The sequence below is a fragment of the Diachasma alloeum genome, unplaced genomic scaffold, assembly GCF_001412515.2.
Source record: "Diachasma alloeum isolate Michigan unplaced genomic scaffold, Dall2.0 Dall_scaffold_00547, whole genome shotgun sequence".
Lineage (NCBI taxonomy): Eukaryota > Metazoa > Arthropoda > Insecta > Hymenoptera > Braconidae > Diachasma > Diachasma alloeum.
Window position 1 is genome coordinate 570642 of NW_021680679.1, and position 24351 is coordinate 594992.

The window sequence follows — 24351 nt, forward strand, 5'->3', positions numbered from 1 at the left end:
TCAAAACCGAATGAAAACGTCAGTAAATCAGCGCCCAGGTCATGCCACTGACGACCCGATTTCAACCCAGCAATGCTCCAACTTTCCATTTTCCTCGGCATTAACATTTTTGAATGAAGAACCTATCATTTTTTTTTCGTGTCATGCGGCACAGAGTCGAAAGCAAAGGAAAGTGACATCGGGGGAATCTTCAATGCTCCTACGGGTGGACCTTGGAGTTCATGAGTCTCGGAGATGGAACTGATTGAATCGACATCGGTGGAGGGTACATATAGGAGGTGCAGAGGGAGAATCGGTGAGATAGGGAGAGAGTTTGAAAGTAGGTCTCGGCAGTGGCCTCAGTTCCTCCAGTCAGTTGTCGTTTACGTCTTCGGACGATTGGATATACCGCAATGGTGAGTTTATATTTTTTCACGCGTTTCATTCAACACAACCGGTTCGTCTCGGACGAATCGTTACTTGCACATGTGACGGAAAATTATTTTGCATTTGTCAGGGAAATAATTAGTGAGGCATTTTCATCGGGCGCTTTGTCGTATTTTTACAGTTGGAAGTTTTTACATTTTTATCAATGAAAGTTGGCGGAGATTATGCCGGTTTCGCACTATTAGTCACCGGTATTTCATGCTTTCGACCTGTCGAGCATTAGAACGAGGAAATTTCAGTGGATTTTCAGGATTTCCGTGGCACGTGGGTAAGAATGAAAGTTACTTTCATTCTCATTAATGTGTCAAGGATTGCTTCGAGTTGATACTAGGGCTTGTTTTTTTCAATTATGGTTTTAGAAGGGCCTCAGGGGAACGTATTTTTTGTGAATTCTTTTTGGGGTGAATTGAGTGAATAAAAGCCAAGAATTTTCCGTTTTCTTTCAACTCGTCATAAACTGTTAATGAAATTTGGTTCATTTTTCGGAAAAAGATCTTGAATTCGATTTAAAGGGAATTTCAATGGATTTCGATTTAAGGAGAAGTTAATGGAATTGATAGATTCTTTTAAAATTGTTGGAATTCCAGTAATTTTGAAGGAATTCCCTGGGAATTTAGAGGGATCTGACATTCAAGAAGAGATTTCGCAAAATTTTCCTGAGTTTTCATTGATTTTCCCGGAATAATTGAACTGAAATTTCCAGTTCCCACGGATTTCTCCACGAAATTATAAATTTTCAATAACAAAATTTCTTGAAGTTTCAGTGGACATGAAAATTTTTAACAATGTATCTCATCGCTATGAAATATTTTGTAAATAAAAGAAAAACATTTTGGCAAATAAATACTGTTGGTAAATTTCATCTTCATTACTTCTTGGAGGGGAATGATCATCTCCAATTGTCTTGAAAATTGATTCCTTGAAATTCAATGACGGAAAACCGTCAGGATGAGGGTAATGATAGGTAATGAGGGGCGTAATGAGAGTCCATATTGATGTTGGAAGCAGTTGCGTTACAACGAATGGACTTTCTCGGGCAGTCAAGGACCTTTTTCACTACTTCTATGAATATTCAGTATTTATAAACAACAAGTAAATACTGAATGCGGTATTTTCGAATGCATCCCGGCGAGTATTGAGCAATTCTGTCATACCTTGAACCATCTAAGGGTCGTTTACGCTCGCAAAAGTTTCTTAGAAAACCCTAACTAATTCGATAGAAAATTGTATAGATTTCTATTAGACTTTTTTGGGAACTGCATTATTTTTTGACCGATTCTGTTAAAGAATTCCGCACCTCTACTGCGCGCTTCTTTAAGAATCATATCCAATGGAAACTATTTCATTGAAAAAATCTGTAGAATTTGAAAATTTCTGTACAGCTTTTTCTATTGAGACATTTTCTATCGGAATTCCACAACATGAAATTTTGTTCACTCCATTTTTTCTCTTTTCCTTAAAAAAAGTGACTAATAAAAAATAGAAAAGTTTGAGCCGGAGAATTTCTATAGAAAATATCTCAATAGAATAAGTTTTATAGAAAAATTGAATTCTATTGTTTTTATCTACAGAATATTTTCCACTGAACATTTCGAATGAAAAAAAAAACTCGAGAAATAGAAGAATTGAACGGCAATTGCGCAGTGCATCGTCAATGATGATGAGTAAGTTTTTGTCGATCTATTGCTGAAATCTGAATAGATGGTTCAAGGATTCGATCGCCCGTCGAGACGAAATGTCGGTCAGTTCTTATACACACAATTATGGAAGCGAAATTATTCTCGGTTGAAAAAACGGAATCTAGGGCGTGTGTTAACGGCAAGTATGAACAGTCGATGTGACATGTCGCATTGACCATTGAAATAAAATATGTTCAGATCGACGGTGAAATTATAAAATTCAATTACTCAATTCGAAGAACCATATTAAAATGTTTGGATACATGTTCTATAAAATGAACCATCTTTGATCGTCGAGAACGGCGGAGTCAAATCCCCCCCTCCCATTTTCAATGTATTTTTTTAAACTACAAAATGGAATGTGATCCGCTCAAATCGGATTATTCAGTCAGAAGATATCGTCAATTAAAGATTGTCCATTTCCTAATATTTTTTTTTTCTCTTTTTTGTCTAAATTTCTCAAAACATTATCAATTAAATGGCTTGATAATGTACTGATTAGTCTCTTGAGAATTGTCTTTAAATTTAATTCGTTGATGCACTTGATGTACGTGAGTTCTACTCGAGTGCTACATTTCTACTACTTTCCGGGGGTATCGCGATTCCGCGACGCTCAACCGAAGGTTCCCGATGGTGCCCGAACATTGTCGATTGGACCGACCGGCTGCCGCATAAATACATAGCTTCGTTTCAACCAGACTTTTTCTGTAGCTTTCAATTCGCTCTACGGAAAGGTTTTCACAAAAATTTTGCTATCTGCCTCAGATCCCGAGATATTCATTGAAAACTGACCAATCGTCAAAATCGACTTGAGCCGTTTTACCGCTTCGCTACTGACTTGCATGCAATGCTTCTTTCAGATCCTCCTTCTATACTTCCTCTCACTCCTCACCCTCGGAAGATGCCTGGACCAGCTGCCCTCAAAACACGAGATTGAATCCTCCATCAACCGGACGATCGACGAGGTAGAGCGTCTGATCAAATCAGACCAAAACCTCCCCCGGCTCTCCCGCAGCCAAATAGTCGAAATCCTCCAGAACATCACATCCAAGGACATGGAGAACTACGAAGAGTCCATCGAGCAGATGCGCTCCGACTATCAACGAGCCCTAATGGTCGTCCTGCCTTACAACTCCAAAGACTCAGCAGGTGAGGACCTCCAGGATTTGTACACAAAACCGCCAATGGTTCAGGTAATCCCAGATTCCGAAATAATGTTGCCATTTGCATCGATCCAAGAGGAACCACTCCCCTCCACCAGAAGCAATATCAATCTGATTAGTCCCAAGGGGCCGGAAGACTCGAAGAATCAGGTGTCCGCGTCGTCCCATGAACACAAGAACCACCGGAACTCGTATTCGGACGTCAAAGCAGATGACAATCCAGAGAAATTCACATTGAACCAAAATAATCTCTTGAAGAGGAACAATCAGAAGACTTTTACGACCCAGAAATCGCAGCTGGAAGTGACGTACAGCACCAGCTCCACCGAAAGATCAACAACTCCTTCAGAAGATTATGTCTCCTCAACGATCCCAACGACTCGCTCGACCAATATCTTGACATCCGATCAATGGAGGTATAACGCACCTCCATCCACCACGCCTAGACCTAGAACCGGTGCCCCGCAGCGAACAACAGCCCCTGCAACAGCATCACCGACCAAGAAACCTGTGAAGACTCCTGCTAAAAGCAAGCCCTTCCTTCCAACCGTGATATCAGCTTTCCCGACACTAGGCACCTTCGCAAAACCCGCATTGAAAACAACAGCAGTCCCTGAAGTAGTGACCTTCAACATGGCCGACATGGAGATGATGAATGACGCACCTACAGCTCCTTTGTACGTCACCCCCTTGAGTTCTTCCCCTTCGCAGGGAGCAGCTGCTCAAGGACAGACAACACCGATGAGAAAGGAAGTCGCTAATCTGCTTGCAGCTATCGGTCTTCAGCCAAGTCAATCCAAGATCAAGACGGAAGAGGCTTTCGTTGGATTGCCCCAGAGTGACATTCTCGGCGAGGACTTTGCGATCCCAGAAAACAACTTCATTCCGAGCAAAACGGTCGGACTGACATCAACCATCTCAGATGCACCATCAATTGTGCATCAGAATACCTTTGATAACAGCCAATCAGACCTGCAAAAGGGTGTCAGCAATCTCTCCCCAGAGCTGCAGTCGTTGTTTCTAAGGTTTGGGCTGCCTGTGTCAGGAAAAGAACCGGACAACGTGTCGGCAACTAGAAAGCCAGAGCCAGAAATCAGGCGTCCGACTACTGTTGACTCTTGGAAGGCGTTCAGACCTCTACCGACTTCTGAGATCAAGGACGAAGAAATGAGAAGCTTTTTGGCTACATTTGGACTTGGTGAGGTTCGTGAAAAGAAGGCTATGAAGACCACGACTGAAGCACCTTCTGTGATAGAAGCTGTTCCTGATAACATGAAGAGCATCTTGGAGAATATCGGGTTGATCACGAGGTCGAGGGCTTCAGGGGAGATGGAGCTGCAGGGGACGACGGGGAAGCCCCTGCATGTTTTCAAGCCGCACGAGGTACAGATCGATGATGAGACGCAGAAGAACAAGATTAATGAGCTGTTGGATACAGTCAAACTTGTGCAGGAGGGAAAGGCTGGAGTTGATGATGTCCGTAATGCCGCAAATCGACTTATGAAAAGTACGAAGATTCTTCAGGGTGGACCGGATTCAGTTAGCCTCGAGGAGATCCTTCAGATGTATAATCAGGACTTGAGGAACGAGGTGAAGAGACAGGAGGACGAGGATAACGAACAGGATGATCTGGGGGATGTGGCGATGAGTGGTATTAAGAGATTGATGATTTATCTTTTGGGAAGTTCGAAATGGTGGATTGACAGAATCATTGGTGGTTTGAGTTGGATGAAGAGGTTGATAACTAATGTGACTAACAGAATTGGAGGGCTCGGAGGATGAGTTTATTAATGATTCGTGCTAATCTACATGCATGTTTCAGGGTTTGCATAACGAGTGTGTAACAGATTGAACGGGAACGGTATGTTGAGATTTCTGGTATCTAATAATGGCATGACGCGTGTGAATGGAGAGACCTGAGAAGTAGTGAATATGAATGATTTTAGGTTTTTGTGGGGGGTTGTCTAAAAAACATTCATGTTATTAGCGAAGGTCTTAAGTTTGCCGTTTAGAGCTTAAAAAATGGCGCGGATCAAGAATTTGAGATTATTCACTGCTGCTCAAGTTGTTGCTAGAATTATGAAGTGATGAAATTAGTGGTGAATGAGGAGACCTAACCAATAACAAATATGGGTAATCTCAGATTTTTGCTTGGGATTGTCAAAAAACATTCATGTTTTAAGCTAAGGTACTAAGTTCGCCATTTAGACATAAAAAGATGGCCCTGATCAAGAACTGGAGATTATTCACAATTGGTCAGATTCTCTTGTTAGACTAGCGAATTGGTGAAATGAGATTCTTTTGATAAAGAATGACCTAGAATGAAGACAATCGAGTTAATTCACCTCATTACATCAATCAGCTACTGATTAATGCTCATAATCCCTCATTTTTTCCATGAGAAGAAAAATGAATAATTGATTTGTCTTTTGATTTTCGCCAGATTCAAGTGACAATGAGATGTCCGCATCCGAGCCATCCGAGAGTACAATGGCCCCGAATTCAACTTCTCCAGCGGACACTCCACCAGCTCCAGACTCCACTGGAGACTCTTCGGATACTGCTGGTCGCGTGGTGAATAGCACCCCGGCAACGCCGAATTCTTCGTCATCAACGGAGGGTCCAAGTCTCGAGGACCTCGCAAACTCCTTCGGTGGTACCACAGCAGCACCAGATCCCGTTTTACCAACACCCAGGCGATCAGGGTTGTATTTCCTTGTCGATTGGAACACCTTCTTAGAGGTCGGTGAGGAAGACAAGGATAAAGTGAATCTCAGATTTTCGCCGAATGCCGGGGATAGAGCCAGATTTATTCCTGTAGTTGTGCCTTGATTCAAGAGTCTAAGGAAGTGGTGAAACGTAACGCAACCGGTTTCAACGTTTGAACATTAACGTAATCACTTGGTTTTAAGATTCATGAACAATTGAAAAAGTAGAAATGATGGGAATTAATAGAAATAATACTTTATTGAAAGTTATGCGACGTTGACGTATGTTTTAAACAGATATTTTTTCTATAAAAAACATTGATAAAAGTCGATTTTTCTAAAATATTTATAGTATTGGGATTGCTTCTATAAAATTCATGCGTGTGAAATTTTGTCAAGAGAAAAAAAATAGAATGAGAAAAAGTGGGAAATCTTATACCCAAGAAGTTTCTACGGAAAAACGCCCAAAAGAATAATTTATTTAGAAAAATCCAAATCTATCAACTCTTTTTTAAAGTTCCATCACGTCCCAAAAAAAAAACAAATGGAATTTTTGCAGAAATTCTGATAGAACTCCAATAGAAAAACAGGAATTCAATAGAATTTCTTGGAGAAAAACATCTCAATTTTCCTCATCCTTAACTACGTTTCACCACTCCATTAATGAGTTGATTCCACAGCTGTCGCGGTCACCCATTGAGTAATATTACATGTAATGGGGCAAGAATGTCAGACATAACGCAACCGCTGATGGATTAATACCATGGGTCACGCAGGATTTATTTGTTATTTTTGCTCAACGCTGTAATTAAATGGAAGAATAAAAAAATCAAAGATTAGGGATTTCCTTTAGCCGTTAGAGTATCGAATGTAATATATTATTTAGTCTGGAAAGTGTGTAATTTAACAGTTTAGAGCATAATATGTAAAATTATTTATAATCACCTCTGGTGTAATAGAACATCACGCACGAAGAAATTTCACAGAAAAACCTTGCGAATTTTATTTTCCTATTCAATTTATTCTATTAAGACATTTTCTAAAGCAATTCTTAGACATAGATTTACCAAGTTTTTTCCATTTAATTTTTCTTCTATCTTTATTAACAAGATCAGATCAAAAAAACTTGGAAAATGTGAGCGGAGGAATTTCTGTGGAAAATATCTCAGTAAAAAAATAAAAATTGAATTCTGTTGTTCTGAATATATGGACGTCCGCATGAAAAGGGACCACTTTGTCGATATGGAGTTATATGTACTCTGATGATATTTATAATATTCCACACATTTTGAGCCCAAAATGATCCTCATAGGGTCAAAAATGACGTCGGAGCAGATGAAAAAAACACTTTAACATGAGTGTAAATGGGAGTTGCTGAGACAAAAACGTGAATATTTTGAAAACTAGAATCAACAAAGTGGCCCCTTTTCATGGGGACGTCCACATATAGTCTAAAAAGACAAAATTTTCGATTTTTAAATTGTGTCATTTTTTCGAAATTTTCTTATAAAGCATCAATCAATATTCAATATTTATTTCACGAATATCCACTGTAATCACTATTCATTGCACTAATTGAAATTCAGTTTTTCCTACAGATTCGAAAAATTGACATTTTTTCAAAAATCGATCACTCAAAAAATTGTCATCAAAACGGAATTAGTCTAGGCTCAAAAAATTTATAACAATACGACTATGAAATAAAAAAATTGAAGAGAATAGTGAAATAAGAATTTAAAAAACAGAACCCATTCGGAAGCAAATTGCTAATGTATTAGCAACACTATCTATAACCATTTATCTAAAAAATGCAATAGTTTTTTGCATTTTATAAAAAAATGCAATAACTAAGAGAAAGTTCAATAGAAATAGAAATAAAATTTTCTATCGAATTCCCTAGGTTTTTCTCTGACTTTTTTCTTAGTTGATGTAGACGGTGAGAGTTTGTATTTTCTATCGATGGTAATAAATTTTATACCTTCACGTTTCACAGGAATTTCATTAATACCCTTGCATTTTCAAAATATTTACGGTCGAGGGATTTGTAGCGTGTAATAACCAGTGGCATCGGAGTCATTGCTCACTGGTTTAGTGAAGCATCAGTCATGGCCAGGATCAAACCTCTATTTATTACTGTTAGTTTAGTTTATTTAATGTCTGTGTTTGTACAATGTCTTGATGTACATGAGATTCAGAGTATGTCCCATAAATTGGATCAAATGTTGTTGGGGGAAAAAAATGAACGACCTTCGAGTGAATCGGGATGGAGTAGCGAAATACAGAAGGCGTATGATTTTGGATCGAAGGAAGGGTATCGAGAAGGTATTTATCGCGTCACGCACTGCAGAATTCCATAGAAAAACCCAGCGGATTCGTTTGAAAATTCTGTTCAATTTTTATTGAATTTTCTATATTTTTTTGGCCGATTCCATTGAAAACATCCGAATATTTGTGGATTTTTTTTTCAATAGAAATGTTCAATGAAAAATATTCTATGGATGCAATCAATGGAATTCAATTCTTCTATACAACTTATTCTATTGAGATCTCTTCTCTTTTTTTCGTTTAATTTTTTTCAATGAAAATAGAAAAATAAAAAAGAAAAAACATGGACAATTCATGTCGAGAAATTACTGTAGACATCTCACCAGCAGAAATTATATAGAAAGATGAAATCCAACAGATTTTTTTCTATAAAATATTTTTAATTAAGCATTTTCTATGAAAAAAAAACATAAAATTCTACTGAAATTCTTCCATAAAATTGACAAAAAATTAACAACAGTGATTAACTAGTTATTCATTCATTAACTGATGCCTCAATTCTTTGATCGATTGATTGATAAATCAATTAATTAATTGATCATTTCACGTACAAAAAAACTTCATAAAAAAATCTAGTCAATTCGCTGGATTTCCATTTCCCTATAAAAATCCCTTGACAATGAAACTTTCCATATTTTTTCTACAGAATTCTCCCTCTTTTCTCATTAAAAAATTCAAGTAAAAAATCGAATAAATAAGCCGAATAAAATAAAATTTAAATTTGGCTGTCTTATTGTCGATTCACTTGAAGAAGTCAGCATTCACTATTTTTTCTCAGCGTTATCAATAGTCAACATCACCAACAAAATTAACGAGTACCTATTCAGCGAAGCGAATCACTACAAATTCTTTACGAGAAACGGGATATCTTACCTGGCCGCATCAACTCCCTTGATGTTCGTCCTCAATGTTTTGGACAATGAGATCTTTAACGTAACGAAGCAACATTGGATCCTCCTTTCCGGAAAAATCCTCACGTTCGAAGTGTTCACTTCACTCAATGGAACTTCACCAGCAGGAAGAGACGATGAATCAGACATCATTGTCGTGCTCTCGGTTGAGTTGGCTCATGACACCCACCAGCTCATTTGGTACATCTTATCTGGAGAAAACTTCCAGAAATTTTGGTTCTGGCCCATCCAGGTGCGGGTGGGGCGATTGCTCCACTTCCGGTATAACGACGATAACAGACTGATTACTATGGCCCAAACGAGTAATCTGTCAGGGAGCAATTATTCCTACGTCGATATATGGGGATTCAGTATCAATGGGAATCTCTCTAATTTTTGGTAAGGGCTCGAGAAATTTTGGGAGTGCGCACGTGTAAAATAAATTGACAGGAAAATCTAACGCTTTCTTTGAGACGTTCTATTGAAATGCATTAAAAATCTATTTGTTTTTGGTTTCATAGATTTTTATTAAAATTCATGCAACTTAGCGTAACTTGATGGTCCAGTAATTAAAAAAATAAGAATTAAAAATTAGAAATAAAAGATAAAAAATTGAAAATTAAAAAATATAATATTTGTGGCCCCTGTTGTAAACTGCAACCATAAATATTGATTGGAAAATATACTGCTTAAAGAACAAATAGAATTTTTCATAGAAATTAAAAAAAAATTTCGATAGAAATTCAATCGATTTTTTTTTCTTTAGAATTCGATAGTTTTTTCTATTAATTTTTTTCGTGCGTCACTGTTGAAAAAGTTTGGCTGAATTTTCCGGAAAAACACTTTGAAGTTGATTTAAGAGGAGAAAGTCGAGGGAATTTCGAGTTTCTCTGAAAATTCGCGTAAGGCCCCAATTTTTTTGCGATAGGAAGACGCACGTTCCGCAGTTTACGTGAATTTTCGAATGAAAATGAATATTCACTGCAAAAATTCCTGGAATTCCGAGAATTTCATCAAATTTCCTTGAAATCTCAGAGGAATCTGGAATTCTAGGGACATTTCTCTGAATTTTTCTTAATTTTTCATTCATTTCCCCCAACTAATTAAACTGACATTTATGATTTCCCCGAATTTTTCCATAAAATTATGAATTTTCAATGACAAAATTCCTTAAAATTTCAATGGAAATTTTACTAGTCGAAAATTCCCAAGAAATTCAAATAAGAATATTTATTGAACACTCGACTTACATTAATCCAGGTTGAGCCAACGATTACCAGGCTCTGATGTTATCGACGTGAAGACATGTCCAGCCTACAACGGAATCATGGTCGCTGTCCACCTGCATGACAACATCTCCATATACGACTACACGAATGAGAATTCCAAGGAGGCCTATTTCGAGGCATCACCCAGCGAGAAATCAGTCGGCCTGAAAAACTTTGCATGCTTCCAAAGCGGACACATTCTGTACCTGGGGACGTCTGGGCCCAACGGGGCGATCCTCGATTATTTCGAAGGGAAGTTCCAATTCCATTTGGCTATCAGAGAAATCCTCAACGGTATGTTACCAACATTTACTTCAATGGGGACCATTCAAATGCAGTCAAGGCTTTATATAAGATACCTTAGGGACAGTAGAAGAGTAGAATTCCGGGAATCCCTGTACCCCCACCACGCGCGCTTATAGAGAGGAGAAAAATAGGGATCAGCGGTTTGAAATAAGATACCTCGCTCGTTGGGCCCGAATTCTATGGAATATTCATTGTTACCGAATGGATATTGATAACTAATCAATCTATACAAGTTTAATGTTTTGAATTCATATAATCGGTGTTCCCTGTTCTCTCTAAACATAAGTCCGCGTGATAGAATGGCAGCTGATGTTGGGGGATTGTTGGGGGACTTGAGAATAATCACNAGACTGATTACTATGGCCCAAACGAGTAATCTGTCAGGGAGCAATTATTCCTACGTCGATATATGGGGATTCAGTATCAATGGGAATCTCTCTAATTTTTGGTAAGGGCTCGAGAAATTTTGGGGGTGCGCACGTGTAAAATAAATTGACAGGAAAATCTAACGCTTTCTTTGAGACGTTCTATTGAAATGCATTAAAAATCTATTTGTTTTTGGTTTCATAGATTTTTATTAAAATTCATGCAACTTAGCGTAACTTGATGGTCCAGTAATTAAAAAAATAAGAATTAAAAATTAGAAATAAAAGATAAAAAATTGAAAATTAAAAAATATAATATTTGTGGCCCCTGTTGTAAACTGCAACCATAAATATTGATTGGAAAATATACTGCTTAAAGAACAAATAGAATTTTTCATAGAAATTAAAAAAAAATTTCGATAGAAATTCAATCGATTTTTTTTTCTTTAGAATTCGATAGTTTTTTCTATTAATTTTTTTCGTGCGTCACTGTTGAAAAAGTTTGGCTGAATTTTCCGGAAAAACACTTTGAAGTTGATTTAAGAGGAGAAAGTCGAGGGAATTTCGAGTTTCTCTGAAAATTCGCGTAAGGCCCCAATTTTTTTGCGATAGGAAGACGCACGTTCCGCAGTTTACATGAATTTTCGAATGAAAATGAATATTCACTGCAAAAATTCCTGGAATTCCGAGAATTTCATCAAATTTCCTTGAAATCTCAGAGGAATCTGGAATTCTAGGGACATTTCTCTGAATTTTTCTTAATTTTTCATTCATTTCCCCCAACTAATTAAACTGACATTTATGATTTCCCCGAATTTTTCCATAAAATTATGAATTTTCAATGACAAAATTCCTTAAAATTTCAATGGAAATTTTACTAGTCGAAAATTCCCAAGAAATTCAAATAAGAATATTTATTGAACACTCGACTTACATTAATCCAGGTTGAGCCAACGATTACCAGGCTCTGATGTTATCGACGTGAAGACATGTCCAGCCTACAACGGAATCATGGTCGCTGTCCACCTGCATGACAACATCTCCATATACGACTACACGAATGAGAATTCCAAGGAGGCCTATTTCGAGGCATCACCCAGCGAGAAATCAGTCGGCCTGAAAAACTTTGCATGCTTCCAAAGCGGACACATTCTGTACCTGGGGACGTCTGGGCCCAACGGGGCGATCCTCGATTATTTCGAAGGGAAGTTCCAATTCCATTTGGCTATCAGAGAAATCCTCAACGGTATGTTACCAACATTTACTTCAATGGGGACCATTCAAATGCAGTCAAGGCTTTATATAAGATACCTTAGGGACAGTAGAAGAGTAGAATTCCGGGAATCCCTGTACCCCCACCACGCGCGCTTATAGAGAGGAGAAAAATAGGGATCAGCGGTTTGAAATAAGATACCTCGCTCGTTGGGCCCGAATTCTATGGAATATTCATTGTTACCGAATGGATATTGATAACTAATCAATCTATACAAGTTTAATGTTTTGAATTCATATAATCGGTGTTCCCTGTTCTCTCTAAACATAAGTCCGCGTGATAGAATGGCAGCTGATGTTGGGGGATTGTTGGGGGACTTGAGAATAATCACTTCTAGACAGCTGAAGTGCAAATTATTGAAAGTACGTAAATTAATTGAATTTTAATTAGGCTTTATTCTATTAAGATAATTCTGTGTGATCATTTTAATAATTATAGCGTCGAAAAAAGAGGTGACCCTTGGGATCGTTTGACCCTTCTGATTACTTCACTTGACTCTCACGTTTGAACTCTTGACCCTTAAAGTCATTTGACCCTTATGATCACTTCGTCCCTCCCGTTTGACCCTTAACTCCGTTCGATCCTTATAATCACTCTTCTCCCGTCGAAAAATGATCGAGGCCATAGGTATCTTATAAGAAGCCCACGAAACTAAACATTCAGGAGGCGATAAAAATGCCGAAAGTGGGGGTAGGCCTCGAGCGTTCGGAGCTCGAGGTATCTTATATAAAGTCTCGACTGTATTCGTTGCAGAGGAGATCGTTTGGATCGAGACAATCCCGGTGGACACATACAGAGACGAAGTCCTAGTGCTTGTCCAGTTGAAGAATAACTCGATCGCTGGCCTCGTCTGGCAGGACAACACCTTCGAGAGGATTTCGCTACCACCTTTTGACACGACCGATCTGCATTTGTCGCGGATAACTGTCATACCGAAAGTTGGATTTGTATATAACAACAGAATCGTGATAATTCGAACAAAATTGGAGGAGTTAACACCAGCAGTCTACAAGGAGACGGAGCACATGTTCCGGATGAAGGATGAGTTAGCAGTGAGTAATTATTTTATGCTCATTATTTGAAAAAATATATATTAGACTTTTTCAATTAAAATGTCTAAAAAATTATAGTAGTCTTTTAAAACAACATAATTACCGAAATTCGTAAAAAAATCCTTTTTTTCACAATTTTTAATAAATTATTTTTTTGGCGCAAGTAAGACTTGCCTGAGAGCTCTACTTTTTTTTCTCAGTCTACGGTCACCAGACTACGATTAAAATTCAAAATTATTCTGATACTCATTAGATGAATTTTTATTCGGCTTTGCGGTCATCCGTAGTTCCTCAGATGTTAATGAAGTACATTTTTCCTTTCGCGCCGTTATCCTGACACCACTCCCCGTTATTTCCAGGAAATCCTGAGAAAGCAAAACCTAGTTTTCGAGGGCACCGAAACCCGCCTGAAGGACAGCTACCTGACGACATCTGTCATCACAGCCCACTGGCAAATAACCCACTTGAAGTCAAAATACGCGGTAGTCGAGAAAGGTCTCCCCTACCAGATGATATCCTTGGGCCAAAGCGACCTCACTCAAGCCGACTTCGAATCCAACCTCATCGAAACCAGGATCGCAATGCAAGAACTCCACCGACAACTGGATCTCCTCCACTCCAACATGAACAAAGCCCTGTCCGTGAACTCCACACAAGTCGAGTTCCCCGGGTACCTCCACATCCTGGGGGACCTGACCGTCAACAAGCTGACTGTCGACAACATCTCCTTCGGAACTGCCAACAACTCATCAATTGCCGAAATGTTCAGCAAGCTGTTCGCCTATGACAGCAACATGATCATCTCCGGACAGAAGACCTTCCCCGCCATCAACGCCACGACCTTGAACGTAAACTTCATCAACGGAATCCCTATTGACGACATCATCTTCGATAAAGACCAAATCTCATACGACCTGATTGACTTTCCAAATCTGAGGAAACTAGTCATCATCGGAGATTTGAATTTCACGTACATCAATGACCAGAACTGGAATACATTGATCCGCAATGTAGTATCAAAAAGCAAAGCAGTGAGGATTCCCGGTGAAACCATCATCAATGGCCACGTGTCAGCCATTTACGTACACATCAGCCACTTAAACCGTCTGAAATATCCAAAAGACTACGTATTAAAGAGCAGTACAGACGCCATTGCGATGCCCTCCAACAAGAAATTCAAGACCCTGACCACCGGAAGTCTCAGTAATCTGCTGACGATCAACGAATCTCCAGTGGAAGAGTTCATCCTGCTACACGGAAATCAGAATCTCTTGAAAAAGATGACCTTCGAGAATCTGGAGATCATGGGAAGTCTTCAGATAGACGCGAACATAACGGGAGGGCCAGAGATACAAAAGTCGACGGTTCTGATCAACGAAACTAGAAGACTCATGTCCCCCGCGATCTTCGCCAAGCTCAAGGTCGAGAGGAACATCCAGGTCAATGAGGAGATTAACCAGAAAACCTGGCCGATGCTCCACGATTTGGTGAAGAAGAACGAGAAGCGCGTGGAGATCACGGGGAAGAAGACGTTTCAGGGTCACGTGACGATCAAACCGGATGTTTACATTACTAATGGCAAGATCAATGGTCATCGTCTTGATGAATTCGTAACAACAGACACCAGCCAAGACCTTCCTAATTTGGAAAGGATCGACGCAAACGTGACCTTTGGGAAATTGACTCGAGGAGATCTGACTCGTCTGGGGACGATCTTCTCCGAATGTATCATGAAAGTCATGACCTTTAAAGTTCCTCCGATCGTCGTCCAACTCACGATGGAGAAGCTCCAGGGAAACGTGTCGGTAGAGGACTTCATGACGCGTCTGAACAAGACCTCGGGCATTGTTTACGAGAGGATGGTGACGCAAGAGTTACACGTTTCTCGGCTGTCACCGGAGAACATCAATGGAATGAAGCGTGAAGACTTCATGTCGCGGTTGATATCGAAGACGAAGCGTCAGCAGTTGTTGGGGAACTTCGAGATTGATAATCTAGACGCTGGGATGCTGCACGCGGAGAGAGTGGACGGAAGGTCGGTGGTCGATCTTGAGAGCGAGAGGAAGACTCTCGATGATTTGTATGACACGATCGTTAGTGGAGGTGTTCCTATTGATAACCTGATGGTTACTGGGGTCATCAGCAGTGAGAGGGTGAATGATCGTAAGTTGCAGGACATCTATGATCCTCAGAAGATGGGAGTTGTTGTTCTTCACGGCAACGTAAGCATCTCTGAGTTGAGGGTGAAGGGCCTTTTCAACGGACGACATTTCTCGGAGATCGTTGATGATGCTGTCCTGAAGACAGACAGAAACATCTCCGTCAAAGGTCTGAAGACGATGACTGCGATCGTCTGTGAGGGGTTGACTGTTGCTTCGTGGAATCAACACCCTGTGGAGACTTTCCTCAATCCTAATGATCACCAGGTGTTGACTGGTCCTGTTGTCGTCAAGGGTATGACAACAGTCGAAAAGACATTCGATAGTAGTAAGACTATCGGAAATGTAACGCTTGACGACATCAAGCGGCGATTCGTTTCCGTCTCAGACAAGAAATTCATTCTGAACGGAAACTTCAAATTTCCCAAAGACGTTGACATCCAGAACCTTCTCATCAATGGGTCCATCCAGAGCATCGACTTCAGCAATCTTCCAGCCCTGTTCGTCTTCCTGGATAGTGAGAGCACCTCGATAACAGGCTCCAAACGGCTGAAGGACTCCGTAAAGTTGAACAACTTGACGATCACTCATCGCTTGAATGAGAATGATCTCCAGGAGTTCTACCAGAACGTTGTCATTCTGGACGGACAATTTCCGGTCAAAGGGAGGGTGATAGCTTCGGGAGAGGTGATCATCAAAGGGGATATAATCGTAAAGGGGAAGATCGACGTCAAGACAATGATGGGGGTGGATGTCACCGATTTGGTGGAGAGCGCTGTTTACCTGAATCAACCTGTTCACATACCGGGAACGACGATCTTCAAGGATATTGTCTTCGCTTCCAACATAAAGGTTGAGAGACTGAATGATCTTCAAATGGACAAACTACTCCCGCTTCATAAAGACAAAGTGATCGACACGCTCCATTGCGAGAACATCTCGGCTGATGCCATTAGAATCGAGGGAACCGTCAACAACGAAAAGCTGGAGAAGATTTATGCAGACAGCTTTCAGCTAACTGGCCTCCAGAACGTGACCGGGAACTTCACTTTCCTGGGGGATGTCAACATCCGTCGGGACCTCGATGCCCCTTTGATCAACGGGATGGACCCCCTTAGGTTCGAGAGCCTAGAGGACAACGGAACCTTCGCGGGCGACTTAGTTTTCAAGAATGATGTGGTTTTGAACGGAAGCCTGAGGGTTCTAGGGGTCTACAACGGGATCAACCCGTTGACTTGGCAGGCCTTGGCCGTCACCACTCGGTTCCCGATGACGCAGATCATCTCCGGTGTTTGGACGGTTGATGGGAACGTCCGTCTGAAAGGACCCGTTGCAGAATCTGGACTTCTGAATGGAACCAACGTCCGGAAATTGGTTGACAGCCTGCGGAAGAAGAATACTCTGCTAGACGCCGTCGTTAGCAACAAGGAGAAGGATCTCCAGAGCATCTGCAAAGACCTCGAGCTCCTGAAGGACTCCGCGAATGATCAGATCTATCGGCTGAAGTTCTTTGATTATGCCCAAGTCCTGGAGTTTGACAGGGATATCGTCAGCGCTCACTACTTCGAGGCTGATGATTCCGATTGTCTCTTCGTTAGTCTCGAGAACTGTATGATGATGGGGTTCGTCTTCGAAGGAAATGAGTTTGTGAGGGGACCGGCCATTCCGGACTTCGGGGTCATTGAGAAGTGGATCAGTCTTGATTATCGGGGGGCTAGGTATTTTGTTACGATTGGTAGGAGGGGGTGTGGTAAGAGCCCAGGGAATCTGTGGAAATTGACTGATAAGGAGATGGTACATGTGATGGATCTTGGGGGCGTCAGGGATGGCAGGAAGATTAGTGATTATGAGTTTGTGGTTTTGGTTGGGAATAGGGTTCTCCTTTATTCGGTTGAGGGTGTTCAGGGGGGCTCTGGGGATCCTAAAAGTTCACACTTGGTGAAGAGTGAGGATGTCAAGCTCGTGGGGAATGGTGAGGGTAAAGAAGTGATGCTTCTCGATGAGGAGTTCGCTCTTCATTTGGACTTGGCTTCTGGTGCTGTTAGGACGACAGATAATCCTTTCGGAACTAAAAATGTTTCGAGTTATCGGTTTGGGGCCTTCGGGAAAGAAAAATTTGTTTATTATGATGAGGCGATCTCTGAAGATTACATATTCATAGCGGACTATGAAGATCCGTCTGGCATTAGTCAAGCGGTTAGAGCTTACAGACCGTCTTCGATAAGTGTGATGAGTTTTGGTGATGGGGTGGAGGATTTTTTGATGTACGTTGAAGGAAGTTGTCGGATCAATGTTCATGAGTACAAGGGGGTTGAGGGGTTCGTCTATCGAGAAACTTTGCATATCGATGCTGACAAGTTGCTGACGATTAGATTGAGGCGGGATCCTCTTTTTGGGAAAGTTAGTTGTCTAGGGGTGATTGCTCGGAATACGTTGAAGATACTCGAGGGGATGATGTATGGGCAGAGGATTGATGGAGAGACTCTTACGTGTGAGAAGTAATTGCAGTCTTCCTTTAAATTCATATTTGCGGAAATGTCTCGTGATGTAATTTTTTTCTGGATGTTTAGGCTTGCATGGTGCTTTACGAAATATGTCCAAATGGAAACTTAGTAAATTCGAGGTTTATTCACTTATTCGAAACTTACCTTGATGTTGACTGATCCGATTTTAACACTTCATCTCTGAATTAGATTATTTATGGGAAATAAATTAATTATCAACAGGTGTTCAACTTTTTTTTACTGAACCATTATTTCACCTCTTTACTAAATTAAATGATTTTCACTATAAAGATACAAACACTTCGCTACTTTGCTTTTCCCAGTCTCTTCACATCTATGAAAAAATTTCATAGAAAAAATTAACGCCTTTGATAGAAAATTCTACTGGACTTTTATTGAAGTTTTATTTTGGTAGATTGTTGTCATACGAAAGAAAAAATAGAGTGAAGAAAACTTAAAAAATTTATATCAAACACTTTCCGCAGAAAATACCTCAATTAGTTGCATAGACCAAATTTCATTGATTTTTTCTATAAAATTGATTAAAATGAAAATGTTTATGTTTTTATTGAAAAAAACGTCCAATATTTTCTATAGAATTTCCTCGGTTCAAATTTTCCTTTTTTTGTTTATTTTTCTTGATGAAAAGAAAAAAATTAAATGGAAAAAACATGGAAAATTTCATCCGACGAAATTCTATAGAAAATATCTCAATAGAATAAGTTCTACAGGATAATCAAGTTCTATAGACCTTTTCTATAGACTACTTTCGATTGAAAATTTCAAAAGAATCAGCGAAACACTAATCGAAAATTCAATAGAAATCCAATAAAATTGTCTCGTAAATTCGCTAGGTTTTTCCATGAAATTTTTTCGTAATATTCCAATAGTATCACCGAAAAAAAACTGAAAAAATTAATGTTGGAATCGTAATCAAATAAACTTTAATAGGAAATGCGCTAGATTTTTCTATTGAGGTTTCCACGTGAGCCCATCCATAAATTTTCCCGCCACTTCCACCTCTCCCCTTCAAAATGGCGTCACCCCCGCCAAGACCCAAGCCACTTGGAGGGGATGTCCCTCCATTTACTTCGTAAAGAAAAACAAAAATGTGTTGTTTCGTTGCTGAAAAATTCTCAACAATTTGAAATGGCACCGACGTGGTTCGACAGGAACCTCCACCCGAACACCCACGAGGAGACCGAGAAGATCCTCTCCAAGTTGCGCACACGAAAGGTAACTCTTCCCCTAAAACCCCTCGATCAGAACTCACCCAGCATCTTCACTCTCAATCATTCCAGATAACCGCTCGCACAGGGGACGAACTAGCCAAGTTTTTCTTCAAATTGAACGCTGAAAACGCTCAGAAGCCCTCGAAGAATGCTCCGACCGCTCCAGGAGTGCGTCAGGACCCCCAGGTAAGTCATCTCCACATGATATTCCCTCAGAAAACCTCCAGAGAGGTTATGTCGCACACTAACAACTCACCTTGTTACTGTTGTCCCAGGGCGACCACAATTTTTTTATAGATGTTTGTTTGTTGACCACAAGATAAAGTACATGTGAAAATAAAAATTTCCTCATTTCCGAAAAAATTTGACAGATTTAGCGAATTCGGTAGACAAATGTAGGGGACTTTTAGTGAACGTTCTTTTAAAAAATTACTGACGATTGAGTAGGTTGACCGATCAGTTTGCTTCACGAGGTATCCGTCAAGTCAAAAATGGTCAGACAATCACAAATTTACGACTTGATTTTTTTTACTTCACGCTTGTCAAAAATTATCGTCATTTTGCATCCTTCGTTGCGAATCCTCGACAAATCATCAAAATTCTACGTTTGATTTTCGGTAATTGCAATAACTTCCTGCCCTTGGGTCGGGAATTACATAATAATAATGCGATAAAATTATTCATCGCTAAGTTGAATTCTTTGTTATTTTTTTTTATGTATTCTATGAAAATGTGAGCATAGGAATTGAATTTGTGGGCATTGGTTCATTATTTGAAAAAATATAGCAATTTAAAATTTTTCCCTAGACATTGAAAAATTAAAAATTCTGTTTTCCTGTTGATCTCGTTTCTCTTCCTCTTTTCACTTTTTCCATCGCAATTAGATAATAGAAAGAAAATACATTGGTTTTTCTTCATTACTAAAAAAACGTGAAATTTTCAAGATTGAAAAATCGATTTTTTAAATTTATTTCTAATTTTCCTTCCCTACATTTCCCGTATTTCCGGTTTCTGAGAACGGAATAGGATCATGGGATTTTAAAATGTTAATCTCCCTTCATTTTTTAAGAAGAAAAAACAATTTGAAAAATTTCGAAAAGACAGAAAAATAGATTTTTTCATTTTATTGATTACTGATTTTTTCATTTTACTGATTGATGATGATCGATCTCTCTGCAATTTCCTTCTTCGGTTCCATTGAAATGCGATCAAAGATATGTAAAATGTTCATATTCGTTCACATTCTCAGATCATTGGTGCTAATTAATTTAAAGAAAAAGAAAGAAATGAAAAATTATGTATGATTATCGAAAATTGTTTGTCGATCTGTCTTCTCGCGTGATTTATGGGGAATTCCTCTTCATTCAATGTTGTAACTTGTGAATTATGGCCCGGTTGCACTATCTCCGGTAAACGAAAGCGTCAGATAAGAAAAAAGTAAATTTGGATGTTCGATGGATTATTTTACCGGGGAGAGTATCTCAAATTTATCCCAAAAGAACAAAAAATAGAATTTAATCCCAAGGTTAAATCAGTGTTAATTCAAATAAGGCTACAGGATAAATAAAAAATTATTCTTCAGGTCAAATATTGAAAAATTATGACCCTCACGATATAATTCAGCGGCGAAGTGGTAAAACGGTACAAGTCAATTGTGACTATTGGCCAGTTTTCAATGAATATCTCGGAATCTAAAGGCGTTAGCAAAATTTTTGTTATAACCTTTTTTGTGGCGCCGACTGAGTGCTACAACAAATGTAATCACAAAAATTTCGCCATCTCCCTTAGATTTGGAAATATTCCTCAAAAACCCAACTGGGAGATGAGTCGACTTATCTCCGTTTACCACTTCACTACTGAATTTTACCCTGGGGTTTATTTGGATAACAAGACTTGCTGCAACCGGGCCTAAGGCACAAAAGTACATACAATAACCGAAGAGAAAAGTGGGAGAGGCAAGGCAGACCAACGAGCCCATAAAACCATAATGGTTCTAGGAAAGAAATATGAATAAAAAAAAATACATATAATACCAATAAGAACGAATAAAATTAAATTAATTCAGTTGTGCAGACGCAAACAGAGATGAAATAAAATAAAATAACATAGTACAAAGTAATCAGCTAGTCCGCTAGTTCAATAATAATTTATATCAACAATAATAAAAATTGCAGATGGCCCCCACCTACGGTCCAATCCCAGGGTTCCCCCCGGGCTCCTGGTGGGGGATTCGAATGGACCTCTCGAGAGATCAGGTCCACCGTCCCTTCGACAAGAGCGTGGACGAGGGCCCCCCAGGGGCGTCCTCCCTCTGCACCCCCCACTCAAACCCCGCCAACGACCTCGACCTGGGGGACTACCTCACATTCACCACCCCCTCGGGCCCGACCCCCTGCCACCCCCTAGTCCGCAGTTGCCAGAGCCAAATACCCGTGCGACTAGTCCGCGGCTACAACCTGACCAACAAATTCTCCCCCAAGACGGGTTACCGTTACGACGGTCTGTACCTCGTCCTCTCGTTTTGGCAGGTGGGCGACGAATCGCGAAAGGATTTGCGATTCGCCCTGGCCAGGCTGAACTGCCAGGGGGCGCCGCCCTGGGAGCCCTCGCCCTTTCCGAGCTCCCCGCCGAAGAAGACGAGGAACAAGTCGAGGGCGACGCAGCGGTGCCACATGGACTGCTGTAAATCGAAGAGTCTGATCAAGGACAGGAGGGCGGAAGCCCTGGAGAGGCTCCCCCTGGAGAAGCAATCGAAGGAGAGTGCAATTGTGATGCGCCACGTCTCGAGGAAGTGCGAGTCCGCGCCGGGGGTTGAGTCCCCCAAACTCGGCACCTCGAGGGCCCCCTGCAAGCTCCAGAACACGAACATCTCCATCCGCACGGACTTGTACGACTCGTCGCCGAACGCCCACGACGTGAAGAAGACCCCGATGACCTTCTGCAGGATCTACAAGTCCTCGAAGCCGGTTAAGGGGCTCGCGACGAGCGCAGGGGTCCTGAACCTCAACACCTTTGGGCCCGGTGCGAGGGACAGGGTCCAGGAGTCGCAGATACAGATGCGCTCGGGGGTGGGCAGGCACTCCCCAGTGCTCAGCACGTCCTCCAGGAGTGAGGGCTCCCACGAATTGACGAGTGCAGAGTCCAGGGGGAAAATCGAGGGGCCCAGGAAAGAGGGGGAGGCTGAGGACCCTCGAAGGAGCTCCGAGGAGTTGCTCTCGAAGAAGGGGAAGGGGGAGGCGTCTGGGGAGTTGGACCCCGTGATGGAAGCAATACTCTTGCCGAAGGTGAAGGCAGATGTCGGTGTTGTTGACGCTGAGATGCCGGAGACGACTGCGAAACCCTGCAAGACCCACAGGACTCTCTACTCCTTGAGGTCGACTTCTGGTTCGAAAAAGCAGACGGACGTGAAGGCCAACCTGAAACGCTCGGTCCTGCCGAAGGCGAAGGGGGAGATTCGAAAGGAGGGGAGTCACAAGGGCAAGAGTGCCAAGCCCTCGGTCCAGGGGTTTTCCAAGGCCTCGAGGAAGAGGCAGAGTGAGCTTGCGAAGCTGGCGATCGACGCGAATTTCGTGGCGAAGTCGAGGGGCCCCAGGACCCGGAGGTTCCCCTACGCCATGCGAGGGTTCAGCAAGAGGCGGGACAACCTGAGACACCTGAAGGGCAGGTCCAAGCCGGATCTCTCGAAGAAGAGGAAGCTGATCAAGAGGGGCAGCACGAGTGAGGGGAAGCCCTCGGGGATTCCCAGGAGTAGAGCTTTGAGGACTGCGAAGGCAGCTGAGAAGATGGAGCAGGTGAGGGAGCTGAAGCAGGGGAGGGGGCTTGAGGAGAATGAGGGCAAGAAGATGGAGAAATCCACGCAGAAGAGGGAGCGGAAGAGCTTCAAGATGGTGGATGCTGTGGTGCAGTGCAGCTTGCAGAGGGATGCGTCGACTTCGGTGGATTTTGAGGAGCTGTCGGGGGACAGGGGGGTCAGGAGCAAGTGGGGGAGTCTGGAGGACGTCAAGTCGGAGGCTTCGGACGATGATCTGATGGAGATTGTTCATAGGAATATCTCGGTGCAGACGACACAGGAGGGGGAGATCCTCAGGCCGAACTGCGTGAGGAGGTCTTTGGAGGCTTCTGCCAGGCTGGGGGGCGGGCTCTCGGCTTTTGTACCTGTTAACATGACGGATGTGGACTTCAGGGTCGCCAGGCTGAGGTCCATTGGGTTCAAGCCCATTCATCCCTGCGGGATGGCGGGGTTCGAGAGCCAGGCGTTCAGCGAGTACAGGCAGGGGAGCTCCAAAGGGTCGGGGGCCTCCGTTGCTAGGAGGGATGTTAATGAACAGTACAAGAAGTACACGACTGAGGAGAATAATGTGGTGGGGTACATGGACGACGAACTGAGGTATCAGGATATTGAGGAGGAGAGCGCCACCAAGGGGATTCTGGGGAAGGGGAAGAGGGTCAGGAAGAGGAGGAGCGGGGAGGCTGGCGAGGGGCCCTGGCATGGCTGGAAGAAATTCGCACAACTGTGATTCGGGGGTGAAGTAAGGAGAGATTGAGATAAAAATATTTATTTGACGCTTACAGAGTTCGAGGGGAGGGTAACAAATCAGTTGGATATGGGGGAGTAACAAAATCTCGGACATTTAGTTTGGTTTTTTTTGGGGTTTTCGGTCCTTTTCTCTTCGCCATTCTAGTGGGGGATTTGTGTTTCTTGAGGAGTACGGGGGCAGGGACCGAACATAGATCCACTTGATTTTTCTTTATTGGACATTTCTTTTCGATTCGTTCGGTAGCGAAATGTCAAGATGAGGTTCAGGTGGAGATAATGTTTTTGTAAACAACTTTTTTGTAGTCGTAAAATTTTCCCTCTGAAATAGGTGCTGGGGCTTTTGCAAGAACTAAACTTGGAGTTTAATTTTACTTTGAGTTATTTGTAAATATCTTGAAATCTTGGAGCGCAATAAAAAGAATAAAAAAAGCGTCAATAAAATTTTCACTGTCTCCTTTAGATTT

At 41.4% G+C, this 24351-nt stretch overlaps 3 protein-coding genes across 3 annotated transcripts; all 3 read left to right on the forward strand.

The window, feature by feature from the left end:
* The first annotated feature begins 367 nt into the window (after window positions 1-367).
* On the forward strand, window positions 368-7066 carry LOC107043097 (cell wall protein DAN4). The gene is made up of 3 exons (XM_015264409.1): window positions 368-395; window positions 2966-4919; window positions 5712-7066. Exons 1-3 carry the CDS (start codon window positions 393-395, stop codon window positions 6098-6100), a joined length of 2346 nt encoding a protein of 781 aa, XP_015119895.1. The 5' UTR covers window positions 368-392; the 3' UTR covers window positions 6101-7066.
* A 1007-nt stretch (window positions 7067-8073) lies between these two features.
* LOC107043153 lies at window positions 8074-18343 on the forward strand. The gene is made up of 5 exons (XM_015264494.1): window positions 8074-8298; window positions 9080-9590; window positions 10452-10753; window positions 13157-13455; window positions 13815-18343. The coding sequence occupies exons 1-5, from the start codon at window positions 8082-8084 to the stop codon at window positions 18114-18116; spliced, it is 5631 nt and encodes a 1876-aa protein (XP_015119980.1). The 5' UTR covers window positions 8074-8081; the 3' UTR covers window positions 18117-18343.
* An 845-nt stretch (window positions 18344-19188) lies between these two features.
* On the forward strand, window positions 19189-24346 carry LOC107043110. The gene is made up of 3 exons (XM_015264424.2): window positions 19189-19354; window positions 19420-19536; window positions 21525-24346. The coding sequence occupies exons 1-3, from the start codon at window positions 19193-19195 to the stop codon at window positions 23865-23867; spliced, it is 2622 nt and encodes an 873-aa protein (XP_015119910.1). The 5' UTR covers window positions 19189-19192; the 3' UTR covers window positions 23868-24346.
* Window positions 24347-24351: the final 5 nt, after the last annotated feature.

Bases quoted from the DNA above. Each gene is read 5' to 3' on its own strand.
- LOC107043110 (XM_015264424.2), top strand. From the start codon at position 19,193: ATGTCCCTCCATTTACTTCGTAAAGAAAAACAAAAATGTGTTGTTTCG. The intron at 19,355-19,419 runs GTAACTCTTCCC...CAATCATTCCAG, and splicing joins CCAAGTTGCGCACACGAAAG to ATAACCGCTCGCACAGGGGA. The intron at 19,537-21,524 runs GTAAGTCATCTC...TAAAAATTGCAG, and splicing joins GAGTGCGTCAGGACCCCCAG to ATGGCCCCCACCTACGGTCC.
- LOC107043153 (XM_015264494.1), top strand. From the start codon at position 8,082: ATGGCCAGGATCAAACCTCTATTTATTACTGTTAGTTTAGTTTATTTA. The intron at 8,299-9,079 runs GTATTTATCGCG...ATTTTTTCTCAG, and splicing joins GAAGGAAGGGTATCGAGAAG to CGTTATCAATAGTCAACATC. The intron at 10,754-13,156 runs GTATGTTACCAA...TATTCGTTGCAG, and splicing joins TATCAGAGAAATCCTCAACG to AGGAGATCGTTTGGATCGAG.
- LOC107043097 (XM_015264409.1), top strand. The intron at 4,920-5,711 runs GTATTAAGAGAT...GATTTTCGCCAG, and splicing joins GGGGGATGTGGCGATGAGTG to ATTCAAGTGACAATGAGATG.